General features: G+C 37.2%; 1 protein-coding gene across 8 annotated transcripts in view; it reads right to left on the reverse strand.

Moving 5' to 3' along the window:
- Positions 1–23401, reverse strand: part of GCFC2 (GC-rich sequence DNA-binding factor 2) — a 79635-nt gene that overhangs the window by 41149 nt on the left and 15085 nt on the right. For 3 of the 8 annotated variants that reach the window (XR_015136854.1, XR_015136855.1, XM_086326748.1), the window contains exons 3-5: positions 16316–16537; positions 14741–14838; positions 3204–3319 (exon numbers count right to left, since the gene is read on the reverse strand). Coding sequence is in view for 4 of the 8 variants with exons in the window: in XM_086326748.1 (XP_086182874.1) it covers positions 3204–3319; positions 14741–14838; positions 16316–16537 (436 nt within the window). In the remaining 4 variants the exon portion in view is untranslated. Of the gene's footprint in view, positions 1–3203; positions 3320–5299; positions 5411–9510; positions 9678–14740; positions 14839–16315; positions 16538–23401 lie in introns of those variants that run through there. The other 5 variants (XM_086326749.1, XM_086326751.1, XM_086326753.1 and 2 more) reach the window with 4 other exon arrangements.

Here is a 23401-nt window from a genome sequence, read left to right on the forward strand (position 1 = left end):
ATTTTTACATCAATATTCATCAAGATACTGGTTTACTAATTTCCTTTTCTTACACTATCTTTGGGATTTTGGGATCCGAGTAATGCTGACCTCAGAGAATGAGCTTGGGAATGTTATTTCCTCTTCAGGTTTTTGTAAGAGTTTGAGAAGGAATGGTGTTAATTCATCATTAAATGTTTGGTAGAATTAGCCAGTGAGGCCATCTCACACATATATATGTATATAACTGCTATACTGTCCCAATGAATTGATCCTTTTATATTATACAATGGCTTTTATAGTCTCGTGTAGTTTTTAAGTTAAAATTCTTTTCTCCAAGTAATGCCACTCCTGGTCTCTTTTGTTTACTGTTTGCATGGAATCTTTTTTGCAAGACTTTCACTTTCATTCCATATACACCCTTAAGCCTAAGTGAGACTCTTGCAGATGGTATACAGTTGTATCTTGCCTTTTTTTTTTTTTTTTTTGGCTTGGGTGGCTTGTGGGACATTAGTTTCCTGACCAAGGATTAAACATGGGCCCTAACCACTAGACTGCCCGGGAATTGCTGGATCTTGCTTTTCTTTTCAACCCATTCAGCCACTGTACATCTTTTGATTATAGAATTTAATCCATTTATATTTAAAGTAATTACTGATATGGAAGGACTTATGATTGCCATTTTAAAATTGCTTTTTGTCTTATAGTTATTTTGTCCCACTTCCTCTCTTGCTGCCTTGGGTTTTGTTATTTTATTTTTTTAGTGATGTGTTCTGGGTCATTTTCATTTTCCACTGAATATCTTCTATAGGTATTTCTTTTATGTTTACCATGGGGTTTACAAAAAATACTGCAATTCCAGTAATCTCTTTTAAACTGAAAACATCTTAACTTCAATCTCATATGAAAACTTTATTCCTTTACATCTCCCCTGCCACCTCTTGTTATTGATACCACAAATTACATTAAACATTTTTGTATGTATTAACATAATATCATAATCATTTTTGTGTTTTTACCTTTTAAATTCAATTTCTGAATTAAAAGTGATTGTCATACCATGCTCACAGTATTACAGGATTCTGCCTTTACCAGAGAACTCTGTATTTTTATATGCCTCATGCTACTGTACAGTATCCTTTCAATCAACTTGAAGGATCTCTTTCATCAATTTTTGTAAGGCAGGTCTAGTGGTGATGAACTCCCTCAGCTTTGTTTATCTGAGGTCTTTATTTCTCCTTCATGAAGGATAGTTTTGTAGATACAGTAATCTCTGTTGGCAGTTTCCTTCTTTCATACTTTGAATATATCTTCCTACTCTCTTCTGGCCTGTTAACAGAGGAGACCTTTGTTGAGAAGCCTCCTGGTAATGTTATGGGACTCCCCTGGACATGACAAGGTCCTTTTGTTTTGTCACTTAATTCTTTCTTTGTATCTAGAAAGTTTGTCTCAGTGTAAGCCTCCTTGGGTTAATCCTTGTTGGAGTCCGTTAGCTTTTGAAATTGAATCCCCATTTCCTTCTTCAGGCTGGTAAGTCTTTGGGCATTATATCTTCAGATAAGCTCTCTGTCCCATTCTGCTCCTCTTCTCCTTCTTGGATTCCCATAAAGTATATGATATTCTGCTTGATAGCATCATGTAAATCTCTTATGCTTTTTTCACTTTTCTTCATTCTTTTTTCCTTTTTGTTACTCTAACTTGGTAATTTCAAATGACTATTCTTTGAGGTCATCACTTGTTTCTTCTGCTTGATAGAGTCTGCTTTGGATCCCCTTTAGTGAATTTTTCAGTTCAGTTATTGTATTTTCAGCTCCAGAACCTCTGGTTCTTTTACAGTTTCCATCTCTGTTGGTATTCCAACCTTGTTCATGTATCATCTCCCTGATTTCTTTAGTTGTCTGTGCTCTCTTATGGCACATTAAGCTTCTTTAAGAGGATCATTTTGAATTCTCTGTCAGGTAATTCATAGGCCTCTGTTTCTTTTGGTTCTGGAAATTAATTTTGGTCCTCTAACTGGGCCAGGTTTCCTTGCTTCTTCACATGTCTGGTTATCTTTATGTTGTACTTTGTGTATTTGAAAATGCACGTAAGGGCAGTTCCCCCCCTATTTGAAACTGTATCCCTTAAGTGCATTTCAATTAGCCTGGATAAAGATTCCCAATGGTGTTGTGTGAGGAAGACTGTCTTCTTAAACCTTTCATGGGGGATGATTCTCCTCAGGGTTTCTAGAGATTTCCTAATTACAGACATTTGTGGGTTTTTCAGGATTTTATAGTCTCTTGGTCCCCCTGGTGTTTGTAGTACTTAAAGCTTTCTGGCTCTGTAACAGGCTTCTTAGCTCATTCGTGTCCTCTGTGGTCCTCAGGCATTTAATGTATGATTGTTCTCCAACAGTGCTCTGAGACAGACAAGAGAGAGACAGAGACAAGTCCTTTTGGCAGTAGCTCTAGAATATAGAATGTATGTTCTGCTCTTTTCCTTCCAAAGGAAAAGCTAGGAGTCCGGTTTTTTTCTCTCCATTGAAAGCGGTGCTGGCTTGCTAGAATGGCTAGACGCAGTTGGAATGAAATGGCTTTTCTCACCCATTACAATGTGGCTGGGCTTTGAGCTTCCCTGGGATACTACAACTTCCTGATTTCTGGGGTACTCATAAATGCTTTTTGGATAGTATGCTGTTGTTCAGTTGATATCTCTATGGGGCAATGAGGTCTGGGGCTTCTAATTCTGCCATCTTGCTGCCATAACTTCCAGCATATTATTTTTTTAAATTAAGGGCTATTTAACAATGTAGATAAATGCAGATTAAAAATAGTAAGTTAAAAAAAGCAGGATTTTATATTATTTATTGATTTTAACTACATGATATATCTATTATAAACACTGAAAGACATATACAAAAAAGGATCAGTTATGTTAGTGTAGTAACACAGGTGATGCTAATTTTTCCTATAACTCTTTAATATTATCATTTAATAATTAATAGAATATATACTTATATTTATGGCTGTGTCAGGTCTGAGCTGTGGCTCACAGGCTCAGTAGTTGCCCTGCATGTGGGATCTTAGTTCCCTGACCAGGGACTGAACCCAAGTTCTCTATACTGCAAGGCAGATTTTAAACCACTGGATCACCAAGGGAACTCTCAATTAAAAATATTATAGTGCTAATTTTTTCACTACTAAATGTCTATAACAAATGTAAATTTTAAAGTTAATATTACTTACCTAGTATTTAGTTTCTTCTTTATAATTTCTAAACTTACTGGTGGAAATGAAATGGAAGCATCAAACTTCTTCACTGTTTGAGATTCATGGCTGTAAGAAAGATCTATGTCTTGTCCCTAAAAATAATATGAAAATTTGTGTTGTTTTCAACATTCATTAGTCCTCCAAATATTAATACCATGAAAGCAGACTGGATACACTAATGTCTCACCAGCTTAAAATGCCTCTGACATTTTTTATGGTTGTAATAAAATGTTTTTAAAATTATCACACAGTTTTAAAATTTAGAACTGTAAACTTACATGCAAGAGGCAAATTATAAAATCTCATTTTTCACAAAAGCTTGGTTTTCAGTGTTTTTAAAGCTAGTTCTATTTATGATCTAATATACTCTCAAATGGAGAAGGCAATGGCACCCCACTCCAGTACTCTTGCCTAGAAAATCCCATGGACAGAGGAGCCTAGTGGTCTGCAGTCCATGGGGTCACTAAGAGTTGGACATGACTGAGCGACTTCACTTTCACTTTTCACTTTCATGCATTGGAGGAAGAAATGGCAACCCACTCCAGTGTTCTTGCCTAGAGAATCCCAGGGATGGAGGAGCCTGGTGGGCTGCCATCTATGGGGTCACATAGAGTCGGACACGAGTGAAGTGACTTAGCAGTACCAGCAGCAGCATACTCTCAAAAAAAAAAAAAAAAATACCAGAGGCTTCAATCAAGATGGTAGAATAGAAATATAAGTAAAATGAAGACACAGAAGAACCACTCTCAATTAAAAGATCAAGAGAATTGCCTTAAAAGAACAATCATTGAAACTGACCTCTTCAGTCTAATAAACACTGATTTCAAAAAGGAGATAATGAAAATACTGAAGGAGTTAAGAAAGGCTGTCAAATGAAATACAGACTACTCTAAAAAGGAACTAGAAACTAGAAAGAGGAGCTGAGAAAAATTAGAAAACTCACTTGCCAAAATGAAAGCTGAGCTAAAGGCAATATAAATAGAAAATGAATAATGCAGAACACATAAGTGTTCTAGAAGATGGAATAATGGAAATCACCCAATCAGAGCAACAGATAGAAAACCAAATGAAGAAAATGAAAGCAATGTGAGAATTATGGGATAATATAAAGAATGCCAATCTATGCATAACTGGAAAAAGGAAGAAAGGGAAAAGGGGATAGAAAATGCATTTCAAGAAATTTGGATGAAAACTTCCCAAACGTAAACAAGGAAACAGATATCTAGGTATAGGAAGCACAGTAGTCACTTCAATCGTGTCTGACTCTTTGGAACACCACAAAATGTACCCTGCCAGGCTCCTCTGTCCATGGAATTCTCCAGGCAAGAACACTGGAATGGGTCACCATGTCCTCCTCCAGGGAATCTTCCTAACCCAGGGATCTGCATCTCCTGCATTGCAGACAGATTCTTTACCCGCTGAGCCACCTGGGAAGCCCATAAGAAGCACATGGTCTCAGACAAGATGAACTCAAGCAGACATACAGCAAGACATATTATCATTAAAGTGGCAAAAGTTAAAGAGAGGATTCTAAAGGCTGCATGAGAAAAATGAAGAGTTAATTACAAGGGAACTCTCATAAGGCTATTAACTGATTTCCCTATAGAAAACGTTGCAGGCTAGAAGGGAGTGGCAAAATATATTCAAAGTCCAGAAAGGAAAAAAATACTCAACCTAGCATACTCTACACATCAAGATTATCATTGAGAACAGGAGAAAGAGAATTTCTCAGAGAAAAAACTAAAAGAATAACAGCAATATTAATCTATCCTAGCAAAGAAGGAATAATCTATAGAAAAGAGAAAAAAAAGAAAATCCAAAATAGAAAGGAAATCACTTAAATGAGCCAGTATACATATTAAATTAAATTTCACAAAAACATTTTTTATGAAAGCAATGATAAACAAAATGCAACAGCAAAAGCATAAACATGAAGATGTAGAAGAGGACATCAAAACCATAAAATGCTGAGTTGGAATGTAAAAATACGTAGATTTTTAAATTTTAGAATGTGTTTGAAGACATATGACTATCAGCCTAAAGGAAGTAGATATAGTAATGGGTTAACATACTTGAAAACAGTGTGGGTAACCACAAGTTGGGCTTCCCTTGTGGCTCAGCTGGTAAAGAATCCGCCTGCAATTCGGGAGACCTTGGTTCGATCCCTGGGTTGGGAAGATCCCCTGGAAAAGGGAAAGGCTACCCACTCCAGTATTCTGGCCTGGAGAATTCCATGGACTGTATAGTCCATGGGGTTGCAAAGAGTCGGACATGACTGAGTGTAAAACCACAAATTTAAAACATACAACAGAGTCACAAAAACCAATAAGAAGAGAACACAAGCATAACACAAAAGAAATCATCAAACCACAAAAGGAAAAAAAATAATAAAGAACAAATACAAAATCAACTGGAAAATAAGGATAAAGTGGTAATAAATATGTATCTATTAATAATTACCTTCACTGCCAATGGAGTAAATGCTGCAATCAAAAGACACTGAGCAGCAGATCGGATTAAAAAACAAGAGCCCACAATATGCTACCTACAAGAGGCCCACTTTAGGGTGAACAACACACAGACTGAAAGTGAGCAGATGGAAAAAGGTATCTCATGCAAACAGAAATAATAAGAAGAAAACATGGGTAGCAGAAATGGACTTTAAACAAAGGTCATAAAGAAAGATAAAGAAGGACACTATATAATGATGAAAAAAATCAACATAAGAAGAGTATATTACATTCAACATATATGCACCCAATATAAGAGTACCTGATTACACAGAACAAATACAGACATAAAGGGAGAAATGGACAGGAATACAATAGTAAGAGACTTTAATACCCTACTCATATCAATGGACAGGTCTTCTAGACAGAACATCAATAAGGCAACTGAAATCCTAAATGATATACTAGAACATTTAGACTTAATTGATATTTTCAGGACATTATATATATATATATTAAAAAAAAAAGGAATATACATTCAAGTGCACATGTAACATTCTCTGTGGTTGACCACATATTGGGGCACAAAAGAAGGCTCAACAAATTTAAGAGTACAGAAATTTTTGAAGCAGCTTTTCTGATCACAACAGCATGAAACTGAAATTAACCACAGAAATAGAAATGACAAAACAAACAAAAAACTCAATTACCTGGAGCCTAAAGAACTTGCCTCAAAAACAAAAAACAAAAAAAAACCCCAATGGGTCAATGATGAAAGCAAAGAAGAAATTAAAAGATACCTTAAGAAAAATGACAATGAAAAGATACCATATAAAAATCTATAGGATGCAGTAAAAGTAGTTCACTTAGAGGGCAGTTCATAGTGATACAGGCCTTCCTCAAGAAACAAGAAAAATCTCAAATAAAAAATCTAACACCTAAAAGAATTAGAAAAAGGAGAAAAAAACAAAACTCAAAGTCAGAAGAAGGAAGAAAATAATAACAATCAGAGAGGAAATAAAGTAGGGACTAAAAATAATAGAAAGAAATCGATAAAAACAAGGGCTGTTTCTTTGAAAGAATAAATAAGACTGACAAACCTCTAGCCAGTCTCACCAAGAAGAAAAGAGAGAGGAATCACATAAACAGAGTGAGATATGAAAGTGGAGAAATCAACAGTCTTATGGACTCTGTGGGAGAGGGAGAGGGTGGGAAGATTTGGGAGAATGACATTGAAACATGTAAAATATCATGTAAGAAACGAGTTGCCAGTCCAGGTTTGATGCACGATACTGGATGTTTGGGGCTAGTGCACTGGGACGACCCAGAGAGATGGTATGGGGAGGGAGGAGGGAGGAGGGTTCAGGATGGGGAACACATGTATACCTGTGGCGGATTCATTTTGATATTTGGCAAAACTAATACAATTATGTAAAGTTTAAAAATAAAATAAAATTAAAAAAAAAAAGAAAGTGGAGAAATCACATCTGATATTGCAGAAATACAAAAAAAACTACAAGAAAACACTATGAACAATTATATACTGACAAATAACAACCTGGAAGAAATGGACAAATTTCTACAAACATAACAGCTCACCAGAATTGAATCAAGAAGAAACAGCATACTTTGAAAAGACCAATCACTTGAAGTGAAACAGAATGTGCAATTAAAAAAAAACACAAAACCTCCCTACAAACAAAAGCCCAGGACCTCATAGCTCCCAGGAAAATTCTATCAAACATACAAAAAATAACTCATACTGATCCCTCTCAAAATCTTCCAGAAGACTGTAAAGGAGGGAGCACTCCCAAGGACATTCTATGAAGCCACTATTACTCTGATACCAAAACCACATAAAGATACTATAAAAAAAGAAAATTACAGGCCAGTATCTTTGATGAATATAGATGCAAAAGTCCTAATAAAATACTAGCAGCCTGAATCTAACAACACATAAAAAAGATCATATACCATGACCAAGTTGGATTCATCCCAGGATCACAGGGATGGCTCAACATGCACAAATCAATCAATGAATGTGCGAGCTGGTGATAGACAGGGAGGCCTGGCGTGCTGCAATTCATGGGGTCGCAAAGAGTTGGACACGACTGAGTGAACTGAACTGAACTGAACCACATTTGACACAGAAAAGACAAAACTACATGATCTTCTCAGATGTAGGAAAAGCATTTAACAAAATTCAACATTCATGATACAAACTCTTAAGAAACTGGGTACAGAGGGAACATACTACAGTGTAATAAAAGCAACAAACCTACAGCCAACATAATACTCGGCAGTGAAAAATGGAAAGACTTCCTGGTAAAATCTAAATCAAGACAAGGATGCCCACTCTCACCTCTTCTATTCAACACAGTATTGGAAGTACTAGCCACAGCAATCAGACAAGAAAAACAAATAGAAGGCATCCAGATTAGAAGTGAAGAGGAAACACTGTCATTTGAAAATGTAAGATGATACATAGAAAACCGTAACAACCCACACAAAAACTATTATAACTGTTAAGCAAATTCATGAACTAGCCAGGATACAAGATTAACACACAGAAATTTGTTGCATTTTTTTTACACTAACAAGGAACTATCAGAAAGAATAAAAATAATCCCTTTTAAAATCACATAATACTTAGAAATAAACCTCACCAAGGAGGTAAAAGACTTAACGTGCTGAGAACTATAAAACATTAATAAAGGAAACTGAAGATGATTTTAAGAAATGGAAGACATCCCATGCTCTTGAGTTGGAAGAATTAACATTGTTAAAATGTCCATACTACTCAAAGCAATCTATAGATTTAGTGTGATCCCTATCAAATTACCTATAACATTTTTCACAAAACTAGAACAAATAATCCATATGAAACCACAGAATTGCCAAAGCAATTCTGAGGAAAACAAGCAAAGCTATAGGCATGACCCTCCCAAACTTCAGACAATCCTATAAAACTATAGCAATTAAAACAGTGTGATACTGGCACAAAAAGAGACATGTGGATCAATGTAAAAAAACTAAGAAATCCACACAACTATGGCCAACTGGTCTTCGACAAAGGAGGCAAGAATGCAACAATGGAGAAAAGAATTTCTTCAGCAAGTGGTGTTGGAAAAGTTGGACAGCCACATGTAATTTAACACAGTAAGAACATACCCTTACTCCATACACAAAAAATAAATTCAAAATGCTTTAGAGACTTAAATGTAAGACGTGACATCAGAAAACTCTTAGAAGAGAACATAGGCAAAACATTCTCTGACATAAATTGTACAGATATTTTCTTACGTCAAAGCAAATTAGAAATAGAAGCAAAAATAAATAAGTAGCACCCAATCAAGCTTATAAGCTTTTGTACAACAAAGGAAACCATAAACAAAATGAAGACAGCCTATGGTGTGGAAGAAAATATTGGGTTCGCCAAACATGAAAAAACCAGAACAAAGTTTTTGAACAATCCAGTATTTGCCAATGATCCAACTGACAGGGAGATTCCAAAATCTACAAACAGCTCATACAACTCAATAACAATAACAACAAAAACAACCCAATCAAAAGATGGGTAGAAGATCTACATAGACATTTTTCTAAAAGACACACAGCCAAGAGGCACATGAAAAAATGCTCAACACTGCTAACCATTATAAGAATACAAATCAAAACTACAATGAGGTACTGCCTCACACCAGTCAGCATGTTGTTCTTCAGTCACTAGCAGACTCTTTGTAACCCCATGGACTGCAGCATGCCAGGCTCCTCTGCCAGAGCTTGCTCAAATTCATGTCCATCGAGTCAGTGATAGTATCTAACCATCTTACCCTCTGCCGCCCCCTTCTCCTTTTGCCTTCAATCTTTTCCAACATCATGGTCCTTTCCAATGAGTCAGCTCTTCACATCAGGGAGCCAAAGAAATGCACCTTCAGATTCAGCATCAGTCCTTCTATTGAATATTCAGGATTGATGTCCTTTAGGATTGACTGGTTTGAGCTCTTTGTAGTCCAAGGGACACTCACGAGTCTTCTCCAGCACCACAATTCGAAAACATCAATTCTTTGGTGCTCAGCCTTCTTTATGGTCCAACTCTCAAATCTGTACATGACTACATGTACATGACTACCAGTCAGAACAGCCATCATTAAAAAGTATACACATAACAAATGCAGGAGAGGGTGTAGAGAATGTACACTGTTCTTGGGAATGTAAATTAGTACAGCTACTATGGTCAGTAGTATATGGAGGTTCCTCAAAAAACAAAAACTAAAGCTGCTATATGATCTTGCAATCCTACTCCTGGGCATATATCCAAAGATAAATATAATTCAAAAAGATACATGCACCCCAACATTGACCACAACACTATTTACAATAGCCAAGACATGGAAACAACCTAAATGTCCACTGACAGATGAGTGGATAAAGATGAAATGGTACATATATATTAATACAACAGACTACTACTCAGCCATAAAAAAGAACGAAATAATGTCATTTGCAGCAACATGAATGGACCTAGAGATTATCATACAAAGTGAAGGAAGTCAGAAAGAGAAAGACAAATACCATATGATATCACTTAAATGCTGGGTCTAAAATTTGACACAAATGAAGTTTTACCTATGAAACAGAAACAGACTCACAGATATAAAGAACATACTTGTGCTTGCCAAGGCAGGGGAGGTGGGGAAGGGACGGATTGGGACTTTTGAAATATCAGATTCAGATGAAACTTATGTATAGAATAGATAATCAAGAAGGTCCTAATCTATAGCCCAGGGAACTATATTCAATATCCTGTGATAAATCATAATGGAAAAGAATATGAAAAAAGAATGTATATATGTATATATAAAACTGAGTCACTTTGCTGTACAGTAGAAATTACAATATTATAAATAAGATATACTTCAATAAAGTAAATAAGAACAGCAACAAACCAAATATTTGTTTTTTCATGATAGAAGTTGCCATCTAACTCCAGGTGAGTGAAAGGATAGCAAATAGAAGTCTGCTGGTGGGTTTGTAGGTAAAGCTTTTCATTTTAAGCCACCATTATTTGGGTTTTCTGTTACTTGCAAAAGAATGCATTCCTAGGTAATACATGTTGTAACACAGTATATTTCACATTACAAAGAAAGAAAAACAACCAAAAACATCTCTGATCAAAAGAAAGAAAAAAAAAAAAGGAAGAAAAAACCAAGCAAATATTTTGGTTCTTATTAGTAGTAGTGAAAAAAATAATTCAGACTGCAAATAACTAGAAAACAGAATGGCTCAAAGACTTCTAAATTACAACTGAAAGCTTACTTTTACTTAGCTTTTTAGTGTTAGTAACATGAGGATTGTAAAAATTTTTCTTGCTTAAAAGAGCAAACCAAATTTCAAAGCACTCCTACTAAAAAGATTAAAAATAAAGTTTTTAATAATTTTAAAATTTTTCAATTAAAATAATTATAATTTTGAGCCTTATAGCCACCTACTCAGATAGGTAACACTATCATTCCCACTTTATCATTCCCATTTTATTGTTGAGAAAACAGATTTAGAAAAATGAAATAATTTTCTCAGAGTATACAAATATTTATTGAGCTCTCACCATATTAGGCACTATGGGATATAATACTGAAAAAAATAGTTAATAATTCTTGACTTCATGGAGAGTGCATTTTAGTGGTAAAGTCAGAACCCAAATCCAGGACATTTGACCCCAAGTGTAATGCTTTCTGTTGTTAGTTTTGTTTTAACCCTATTTATGTGTTTGAATGTCACATTTAGGCATCTAACATACTTATAACTGTAAACTTAAAAGTAAAAAAGATATAGTTGCCTCAAGGGGCTTATAATATATGGAAAGCATTTATAATCTAGTGGGAAAAGAACATGATGTACATGGTATAGTGGGCTGAATGATGGCCTCCCAAAGTTAGGTCTATGTCCTAACCCCTGGAACCTCTGAACATAACCGTGTTTGGAAATGAGAGTCTCTGGGGTTGTAATTAAGTGAAGAATATCAAGATAAGATCACCCTGGATTATCCAAGCAGGCCCTAAATCTGATGACACGTATCCTTATAAGAGACACATTAAGCAGAGGCACAGAGAAAGCCGTGTAAAGGAGGTGGAGACAGAAATTATGTGGTCACAAAGCAAGGAATACCTGGAGCTAACAGAATTTAGACAAAGCAAGAACGAATTCTCCACTGAGAGATTCGAGGCAATCCCTAACAAAATGCCAGACTTTCCAGTGGGTAAAGAATCTACTTTTAATGCAGGAGACATAGGACATGAGTTCGATCCCTGGAGGAGGGCATGGCAACCCACTCTGGTATTCTTGCCTGGAGACTCCCATGGACAGAGGAGCCTGGTGGGCTACAGTCCATAGGGTTGCAAAGATTCAGACATGACTAAAGCGACTGAGCATGCACACCAAAATACCAATGAAATTTTTCATGGAATAAGAACAAATAATCCTAACATTTATATGAAACCACAGAAGACCTTGAAATAGCCAAAGAAATCTTGAGGAAGAACAAAGCTAGAGATATCAAGCTCCCAGATTTCAAACTACAGTAATCAAAACAACATATTACTGGAACAAAAAGAGACACATAAATCAATGGAACAGAACAGATAGCACAGGAGTAAACACATGCTCATATGGTCAGTTAATCTATAACAAAGAAGGCAAGAACATACAGTGAGGAAAAGACAGTGGTGGTGGTTTAGTCGCTAAGTTGTTCCCAGCTCTTGTGACTCCATGAAGTGTAGCCCACCAGGCTCATCTCTCCATGGGATTTCCCAGGCAAGAATACTGGAGTGGGTATCCATTTCCTTCTCCAGGAAAAAAGACAGCCTCTTCAATAAAATGGTGCTAGGAAAACTGGACAGCTACATTTTTGCAAAAGAATGAAATTGGACCACCTTCTTACACTACTTACAAAAATCATTTCTGAAACCATAAAACTCCTAGAAGAAAACATAAATGATATGCTCTTTGACATCAATCTCAGCAATATTTTTTTGGCTATGTCTTCTCAGGCAAGGGCAATAAAAGCAAAGATAAACAAATGGAACTACAAACTAAAAACATTTTGGGTAGTAAAGGAAATCATCAACAAAAAGGCACCCTATTGAATGCGAGGAGATATCTGCATATGATATATTTAAAAAATAGTTAATATCCAAATTATATTAAGAACTCATACATCTCAATAAAAAAAAAAACCTGATCAAAAAATCCACAGAGGATTGGAAAAGATATTTCTTCAATGAAGAGTTAAAATGGCCAAGAGACACATGAAAAGATACTGAACATCACTTCTCATCAAGGAAATGCAAATCGATACCACAATAAGACACTTCATACCTATTAAAACAGTTATTATCAAAAAGACAACAAATGGGACTTCCCTGGTGGTCCAATGATTAAGAGGCTGCCTTCCAATACAAGGGAAGTGGGTATGATCCCTGGTTGGGGAACTAAGATCCCACACACTGCAGGGAAACTAAGCCTGTGTGCCACAACTAAGGAGCCTGCGTGCTCTGGAGCCTGCACACCACGACTAGAGAAAAGTCTGGGCGTGCCACAACTAACACCTGACATAGCCACGTAGATAACAAGGAAGTGGTGGCAAGGGTGTAGAAAAAAGGGATCCCTTGTGCATTGTTCATGGGACGTACATCGGTACAGCAACCAGGGAAAACACCACGGAGATTCCTCAACGTGTGAAAAAAAAGAACTACCGTATCATCCAGCAATTTCACTCTAGGTAATTACCTGAAGAAAATAAAAACATTAATGTGAAAAGTTCTACGCAACCCTATGCTCACTGAAGCATTATTCACAGTTGCCAAGATAAGGAAGCAACGTAAGTGTCCACTGACATGCAAACAGATAAAGAATATGTGGTGTGTGTGTATGTGCGTGTGTGTGCGCATGCACGCACTTCGTGGTTCAGTTGTGTCCGACTCTTTGCGACCCTCTGGACTCTAGCCCACCAGCCTATTCTGTCCATGGGATTTCTTCTCATGCAGGAAATACAGGAGTGGGTTGCCATTTCCTTCTCCAGGGGATCTTCCTGACCCATGGATCAAACCCACATCTACTGTGTCTCCTGCACTGCAGGTAGATTCTTTACCCAATGAGCCACTGGATAAGTCTCATATATACATGTGTGTGTGTGTATGTGTGTGTGTATACACACAATGGAATATTATTCAGCCATAGAAAAGAATGACATCATGCCATTTGTCACAACATGGATGGACATACAAGGTATTATGCTAAGTGTAACAAGACAAAGACAATCTCTTGGATCTTACTTATATGTGGAATGTAATAAACAAAACAAAACAGACAACTGATAGATACAAAGAACACCCTGGTGGTTGCCCAAGGGGAGGGGGAAATAAGTGAAGCGAATTAAGAGGTTCAAACTTCCAGTTATAAAATAAGTAAGTCACAGGGATGTAACACAGTGTTCCCCAATCTTTTTGGCACCATAGATGTTGTGGAAAACAATTTTTCCACAGATCAGGAGTGTGGGGGATAGTTTCAGGATGATTCAAGCATATTACATTTGTTGTGCACTTTATTCCTAATTTAATGCTGCCACTGATCTGATAGAAGGTATTAGTATTAGCTCATGGCCCAGAGGCTGGGGATCCCTGATGTAATATACAGCTTAAGGAACATAGTCAATTACACTGTAATAATTTTGCACGGTGAAAGATGGCTACTAGACTTATCATGGTGATTTATTCATCATGTATTTAAAAGTCAATCACTGTTTTGTACACCTGAAACTAACAAAATACTGTATGTCAATTCTACTTCAATTTAAAAAAGAAAAAAAAAGAAAAAGGGGGAAAAAAGAATTCTTCCCCAGGGGCTTCAAAAGGAGCACAGTCCTACCAATACCTTGAATTGAGCCTTCTAGCCTCAACAACTGAGAGAGAATAAACGTTGTTTTAAGCCATCAAGTTTGTGGTAATTTGTTACCACAAATACATATGGAACGAAACTAATACATATGGTATAAAAAATTACTACCTTTGTGATTTTAACAGCTTTCCTCATCTGCTGCTGCTCCCAAATATCTTGAGTTTTTTCATCTTGACTATCGTCACTTGTTTCTTCATTTCTAGTTGCTAGAAAAAAAAAGTTGACGTATAAATATTCCATATTTTTCCATTCTAATTAAAGTGAAGTGAAAAGTTGCACAGTCGTGTCAACTCTTTGCAACACCATGGACTGTAACCTGCCAGGCTCCTCTGTCCATGGAATTCTCCAAGCAAGAATACTGGAGTGGGTTCCCTTCTCCAGGGGATCTTCCAACCCAGGGATCAAACCCTGGATTGGATTGCAGGTGGATTCCTTACTGTCTGAGCCATTCTAATAGGAGCAGCAATCAGCAATTCAGGAGCTTATAAGTGGCTTAGCAGTACTTTTTATGTGTTAAATTCTTCTTCCCAATACCTAATTCTGGGAGGAAGGCATTATTAGTATCCTCTCTCTATAAACAAAGTAATTTAGATAGCAGGAGGTTATATAACATAGTCCTATATCAAAGGACTGTGTTGAAACCAGGCCTTGATTCGAGTAATTTGACTTCAAAATCTGCACTTATCATCACACTGTCTCACTGAAAACATGGTGGTCTCACTTATGAAAAAGCTTGGGAAAAAATGAAACACTTGGTTTCATCAGTTCAGTTCAGTTCAGTTGCTCAGTCGTGTCTGACTCTGCGACCCCATGAACTGCAGCACGCCAGGCCTCCCTGTCCATCACCAACTCCCGGAATTCACTCAAACTCACATCCATCGAGTCGGTGATGCCATCCAGCCATCTCATCCTCTGTCATCCCCTTCTCCTCCTGCCCCCAATCCCTCCCAGCATCAGAGTCTTTTCCAATGAGTCAACTCTTTGCATAAGGTGGCCAAAGTACTGGAGTTTCAGCTTTAGCATCATTCCTTCCAAAGAACACCTAGGACTGATCTCCTTTAGAATGGACTGGTTGTATCTCCTTGCAGTCCACGGGACTCTCAAGAGTCTTCTCCAACATCGGAGATTCTCAGTTATGCCTGAGAATCTAAATATGTATCAAAAATAATTTCTGGGTTAATAGGAACCAAAATACCATTCAGAAATGGTATTATCTGAAGTGACAAAAATCTGGTAAAATATTCCTCTTAATAAATGAAAAATGTGAAAATATTCTTTGAGACCTAATGATTGTTGGTTGAGGAAAACTTTTTACTAGAGCAGGGAAGATTTTAATATATGACACCTAAAATCCCTATAGATGCTTCCACGTTAAAAAATCTTATAAAGGTGACAATGGAAGTCTTCAATATCAAAAATATTTTATCAAAAACTCTACAAATTTTTTAATCTGTCAAGAATGATCAAGTGGAGATCAGATAACAGTAAGCATTATTGCACCCTTTGATAACATTTTGATACAGACATGTAAAATATTTTAGAAGCCATGATGTCAGTGATATTGGTATAAAACATTTTAGAATAGGAGAAGCTACATTATGTTTTTATGGATATACTTACCATAATATATTCTACTTAAAAATGCCTTAATATTCATATACTATAAATAAATTAAATACATACTTGTTTCTTCAGCCATTCTTTGTCTAAGTGTTTGAGGCTTTGGGGTAAATGGCATTATATCTTTAAAATCATCAGGCTCACTTTCAGAATCTTCACTGTTTTTCTTCATACCAGAGTTGGTGAAGGTATGTTTTACATCCAAAGAAATATAGTCTTCTTGGGCCCTGGCCAATTTGCATTTTCTGTAGGTTGCTTGCATAACAGCTGCATCAGGGATATTTACTGAAAGGAACAAAGAGGAGGACATTGAAAACAAAATACCAAAAGAAAGAAATATTCCTCATAATTAAAGGAAAAAAGCACCATTTTTCCAATTTTTTCATTATTTTGATATAACTAAAAGATTCAAAATCTGCATCAATAATGGAAGATATTTCGGCAGAGGTTAAATATAACAAAGAAATGAAGCAAATCTCGAAGCATCAGAAAATAAACTGAAACAACTCCAATTAATCTTTTATGTTTCTTATTCATCACATGTTGTTGCTGACTTTTTGTTGAGGGCTAGCTACTTCTCCTTTCCAGAAATTCTGAGATTACCCAGGTAGGGATGTGGAGAGGACTGAGCATGGAGTTACTCGTGGAGTGTGGAGAGCAGAATGACGGGTGGGAGAGCCGTCTGACATAAAGTACAAGGGACAGCCTACTGTGACCTGCCCCTAGACACTGGGCATCCAGGCACACAGGGAGTGAGAGACTGAAACCCAGTACACACTCAGATCAGGCTCAAGGGCCTGCAGTAATTCTTACATAAACAAATATAAGTGAAAAAGTATAAAAAAAAAATCAGTTTACCAGGATTAAAATATTTAAAGGACATCTTTTAATAAAACCTTATTTTATTTTTTATTTTATTCATTACAAACTTCATTGATATTGACTCTTTCAACTCAAAACAAGTTTCTTCATGCACGGTCTAAGTTATCCCTACACTCAGGAAACAAATGGTTTCTTAAGGTAAACAAAATGGAAAGGGAAATAATCATTTCTAGTACTTCAAAATATTAACAGGAATACCAAGTCACTGAGTAAAATTTTCTAACTTTTCTCACAAATTAGTCCAAATTCTTTGAGAAATAAAAGGATCATATAACTGGAGATGTAGAAACATTCTATTTTTTAATATATTATTTTAATTGGAGGACAACTGCTTTACAACACTGTGATGGTTTTCACCATACATCAACATGAATCAGCCATGGGTATACATGTGTCCCCCCCATCCAGAAGCCCCTTGCCTTATCCCTCTGGGTTGTCCCAGAGTACTGGCTTTGGGTACTCTGTTTCATGCATTGAAATTGTAGTGGTCATCTGTTTTACACAGGATAATATACATGTTTCAATATCATTCTCTCAAATCATCCCACCCTCGCCTTCTCCCACATAGTCTAAAAGTCTGTTCTTTATATCTGTGTCTTTTTTGCTGCCTTGAATATAGGATTGTCATTAACTGTCATCCCAAATTCCATACATATGTGTTGATATACAGTATTTGTGTTTCTCCTTCTGACTTACTTCATTTTGTATAACAGGCTCCGGTTTCATCCACCTCATTAGAATTGACTCAAATGTGTTCCTTTTTATAGCTGAGAAATATTCCATTGTACCACAACTTACTTATCCATTCATTTGCCAATCGACATCTAGGTTGCTTCCATGTCCTAGTTATTGTGCTAGTTAATGTCCTAGTTCATCGCAGTAATAGTGCTGCAATGAACATTGGGGTACAATGTGTCTCTTTAAATTCTGGTTTCCTTGGTGTGTATGCCCAGCAATGGGACTGCTAGGTTGTATGGCAGTTCTATTCCCAGGTTTTTAAGGAATCTTCACACTGTTCTCCATAGTGGCTATATGAGTTTGCATTCCCACCAACAGTGTAAGAGAGTTCCCTTTTCTCCACACCCTCTCCAGCATTTATTGTTTGTAAACTTTTTGATGACAGCCATTCTGACCGGCGTGAGATGACACCTCATTGTGGTTTTGATTTGCATTTCTCTAATAATGAGTGATGTTGAACATCTTTTCATATGTTCACCTGCCATCTGTAGAGTCCTTGAACTACAAGGAGATCAAATGAGTCAATCCTAAAGGAAATCAGTGCTGAATATACATTGGAAGGACTGATGCTGAAGCTCCAATACTTTGGGCATGTGATGCAAAGAAGTGACTAATGGAAAAAGACCCCGAGGCTGGGAAAGATTGAAGGCAGGAGAAGAAGGGGATGACAGAGGAGGAGATGGTTGGATGGCATCACCAACTCACTGGACATGAATCTGAGCAAGCTCCAGGAGTTGGTGATGGACAGGGAAGCTTGGCATGCTACGGTCCATGGGGTCGCAAAGCGTTGGACATGACTGAGTGATTGAACTGAACTGATGTCTTTTTTGGTGAAAAGTCTGTTTAGTTCTTTTGCTCACTTTTTTGATTGGGTTGCTTGTTTTTCTGGTATTGAGCTGCATGAGCTGCTTATGTATTTTGGAGATGAATTCTTTGTCAGTTGTTTCATTTGCTATTATTTTCTCCCATTCTGAAGGCTATCTTTTCAACTTGCTTATAGTTTCCTTCATTGTGCAAAAGCTTTTAAGTTTAATTAGGTCCCATTTATTTTTGTTTTTATTTCCATTACTCTGGGAGGTGGGTCATAGAGGATCTTGCTGTGATTTATGTCAGAGTGTTTTGTCTATGTTTTCCTCTACGAGTTTTATAGTTTCTGGTCTTATATTTAGATCTTTAATCCATTTTGAGTTTATTTTTGTGTATGGTGTTAGAAAGTATTCTAGTTTCATTCTTTTACAAGTGGTTGACCAGTTTTCCCAGCACCACGTATTGAAGAGACTATCTTTTCTCCATTGTATATTTTTGCCTCCTTCATCAAAGACAAGGTGTCCATAAGTGCGTGGATTTATATCTGGGCTTTCTATTTTGTTCCATTGATCTATATTTTTTTCTTTGTGCCAGTCCATACTCTCTTGATGACTGTAGCTTTGTGGTATAGTCTGAAGTCAGGGAGGTTGATTGCTCCAGTTTCATTCTTCCTTCTCAAGATTGCTTTGGCTATTCAAGGTTTTTTGTGTTTCCATACATTGTGAGATTATTTGTTCTAGTTCTGTGAAAAATACCATTGGTAGTTTGATGAGATTGCACTGAATCTATAGATTGCTTTGGGTACTATATTGATTCTTCCAATCCATGAACATGGTATGTTTTTCAATCTATCTGTGTAATCTTTGATTTCTTTCATCAGTGTTTTATAGTTTTCTATATACAAGTGTTTTGTTTCTGTAGGTAAATTTATTCCTAAGTATTTTATTCTTTTCAATGCAATGGTGAATGGGATTGTTTCTTCAATTTCTCTTCCTGATTTTTCATTGTTGGTGTATAGGAATGCAAGGGATTTCGGTGTATTAATTTTATATCCTTCAACATTACTATATTCATTGATTAGTTCTAGTAATTTTCTGGTGGCATCTTTAGGGTTTTCTATGTAGAGGATCATGTCATCTGCAAACAGTGAGAGTTTCACTTCTTTTCCAATCTGGATTCCTTTTATTTCTTTTTCTTCTGATTGCTGTGACTAGGCCTTCCAAAACTATGTCAAATAGTAGTGATGAGAGTGGGCACCATTGTCTTGTTCCTGATTTTAGAGGAAATACTTTCAACTTTTCAACATTGAGGATAATGTTTGCTGTGGGTTTGTTGTATATGGCTTTTATTATATTGAGGCATGTTCCTTCTATACCTGCTTTCTGGAGAGTTTTCATCATAAATGGATACTGAATTTTGTCAAAGGCTTTTTCTCCATCTATTGACATAATCATATGGTTTTTATCTTTCAATTTGTTAATATGGTATAACACATTGATTGATTTGTGAATATTGAAGAATTCTGGCATCCCTGGAATAAAACCCACTTGGTCATGATGAAAAACACTCTAATTTTTAAAACAGATAAAGAGAAACAGTTCTTAGAAATTACAGAATATACTTGACACCAGAACTAAGAAGATCATGAAGTGGTTGTTTAATTATGAAGCAGTAAGTGGTGAACACTAGAAACCAACATGCTCATTAAAAACAAAGAGAAGCAAATCAAGTGACTTACTTGACTAGAATTTTTTGTAAAATAGTACCAGGAAAATGATGCAGGTGTCTCTTCAACTTCTCAAAACACTCAGGATAATGTTAGCATTTCCTGACGTTGGCTACACATTAGAACCACCTGGAAAGGTTGATAATCTGATAACTAGGCTCCCATCAAAAATATGGGATCTAAATTCAGTTGATCTGAGGCAAAGTTGAGCAACAGTATGTTTTACAGCTCCCTCAGTTCAGTCACTCAGTTATGTCCGACTCTTTGTGACCAGACTCTTTGCAACATGAACTGCAGCACGTCAGGCTTCCCTGTCCATCAGCAACTCCTGGAGCTTGCTCAAACTCATGTTCATCAAGTCAGTGATGCCATCCAATCATCTCATCCTCTGTCATCCCCTTCTCCTCCTGCCTTCAAACTGCCCCAATCTTTAGAGTTCCCAGGGAATTTTAATGTGCTACCAGGCTTCAGCAATATGTGAACCGTGAACTTCCACATGTTCAAGCTGGTTTTAGAAAAGGCAGAGGAACCAGAGACCAAATTGCCAACATTTGCCGGATCACTGAAAAAGCAACAGAGTCTCAGAAAAATATTTATTTCTGTTTTATTGACTATGCCAAAGCCTTTGACTGTATGGATCACAATAAACTGTGGAAAATTTTGAAACAGATGGGAATACCAGACCACCTGACCTGCCTCTTGAGAAACCTATATGCAGGTCAGGAAGGAACAGTTAGAACTGGACATGGAACAACAGACTTGTTCCAAATAGGAAAAGGAGTATGTCAAGGCTGTATATTGTCACCCTGCTCATTTAAGTTATATGCAGAGTATATCATGAGAAACGCTGGGCTAGAGGAAGCACAAGCTGGAATCAAGACTGCCAGGAAAAATATTAATAACCTCAGATATGCAAATGACACCACCCTTATGGCAGAAAGTGAAGAGGAACTAAAGAGCCTCTTGATGAAAGTGAAAGAGAGTGAAAAAGTTGGCTTAAAGCTCAACATTAAGAAAACTAAGATCATGGCATCCAGTCCCATCATTTCATGGCAAACAGATTGGGAAACAGTGGAAACAGTGGCTGACTTTATTTTGGGGGGCTCCAAAATCACTGCAGATGGTGACTGCAGCCATGAAATTAAAAGACGCTTACTCCTTGGAAGGAAAGGAGTTACCTAGACAGCATATTAAAAAGCAGAGACATTACTTTGTCAACAAAGGTCCACCCAGTCAAGGCTATGGTTTTTCCAGTGGTCATGTATGGATGTGAGAGTTGGACTATAAAGAAAGCTGAGTGCAAAAGAACCGATGTTTTTGAATTGTGGTATTGGAGAAGACTCTTGAGAGTTCCTTGGACTGCAAGGAGATCCAACCAGTTCATCCTAAAGGAAATCAGTCCTGGGTGTTCATTGGAAGAACTGATGTTGAAGCTGAAACTCCAATATTTTGGCCATCTTATGCAAAGAGCTGACTCATTTGAAAAGACTCTGATGTTGGGATAGATTGAAGGCAGGAGGAAAAGGGGACGACAGAGGATGAGATAGTTGAATGGCATCACTGACTCAATGGACATGAGTTTGGGTAAACTCTGGGAGTTGGTGATGAACAGGGAGGCCCGGCGTGCTGCGGTTCATGTGGTCTCAAAGAGTCAGACATGACTGAGTGACTGAACTGAACTGAACCAGGGTTATGATGATACACTTAGGTTCAAGTGCATGAATACAGAAACAAAAACACTTGAACTGGAAGTGATTCACCTATCAGTCTCTCCCCCGGTGGCTCCGATGGTAAAGAATCTGCATGCAATGCAGGAGACCAGGGTTTGATCCCTGGGTTAGGAAGATTCCCTTGGAGAAGAAAATGGCAACCCACTCCAGTATTCTTGCCTGAAGAACCCCATGGACAGAGAAGCCTGGCAGGTTACAGTCCATGGAATTGCAAAGAGGTAAACACGACTGAGTGACTAACACTTTCACCTACCGGTGACTTGATGGGGTTTAATCAATAAATCACAAGCAGTGGACTAAATAGTCAGAAAACTAGTGTTACATAAAGCTAATCCTCTCTGAAGCTACAATAAAGAAATAAAAGCTCAAGGAAGACTCTTCCATCCTGTCCTGTCTATAACTAACACCTAGCTCAAGGGTTCCCACATAGCAGATGCTGTTCAGACATAAGATGAATTAATAATGTTAGTATATTGCTTTATAATAATAAAAACATATTTTTACAGATTTATAACTCATAAATAATTTTCATATATATCATCTGACCTAAAAAGTAGTGGTTAGGAGGGTGATCAAGATGGCAGAGTAGGAGCTCATCTCTCCCCACAAACACATCAAATACACATCTACAAGTGGAACAATTCTCACAGAAAACCAACTGGAAACTAGCAAATCTACACAACCAAAGCTGCAAGAAAGATCTCCATGTAACTGGGTAGGAGAGGAAGAAAAGGGGGCATTATGATAAGACCCATGTCCTTGGGAGAGACATGTAAGAGAGAAGGTCCACACTGTCAGACTCTTGTCTGGGGAGTACCCCTGCCAGCTGAGAAATCTGTTGGGACAGAGAGAGGGGCTGGAGAAGCCTAGACTTTATTTGAGTGCAGGCATGCTGACTTGCTAACAGTAAGGGTGAAAAGGAACTAGCTGCTGATGGCTGCTCCCCCACTGTTCTTCCCAAGCCTCACCTTACTTCCCAATCAGAAGCACGCACCAAGTAGGGCCACAAATACAAATACGCTAAGTGCAAATAGAACCTGGGAGAGAACACCAGTTACTTCTGTGGAGACAGTCTTGAGGGTCTGGGCTGTAGTCCTGGCTGAATCACGTAGCCCATTGTCAATGTACACATGGAAGGGGTGGCTTCTGTACCATCTGAGCCACCAGGGAAGCTCCTGAATACCCTATCCGGCAAGATTATCATTTAGAATAGAAGATAAAGAATTTCTCAGACAAGTAAAAACTATAAGAATTCAGTATTACTAA

This window comes from Bos grunniens, chromosome 11, assembly GCF_055505025.1.
Source record: "Bos grunniens cultivar Pamir isolate PY7600 chromosome 11, Bosgru_T2T1.0, whole genome shotgun sequence".
Lineage (NCBI taxonomy): Eukaryota > Metazoa > Chordata > Mammalia > Artiodactyla > Bovidae > Bos > Bos grunniens.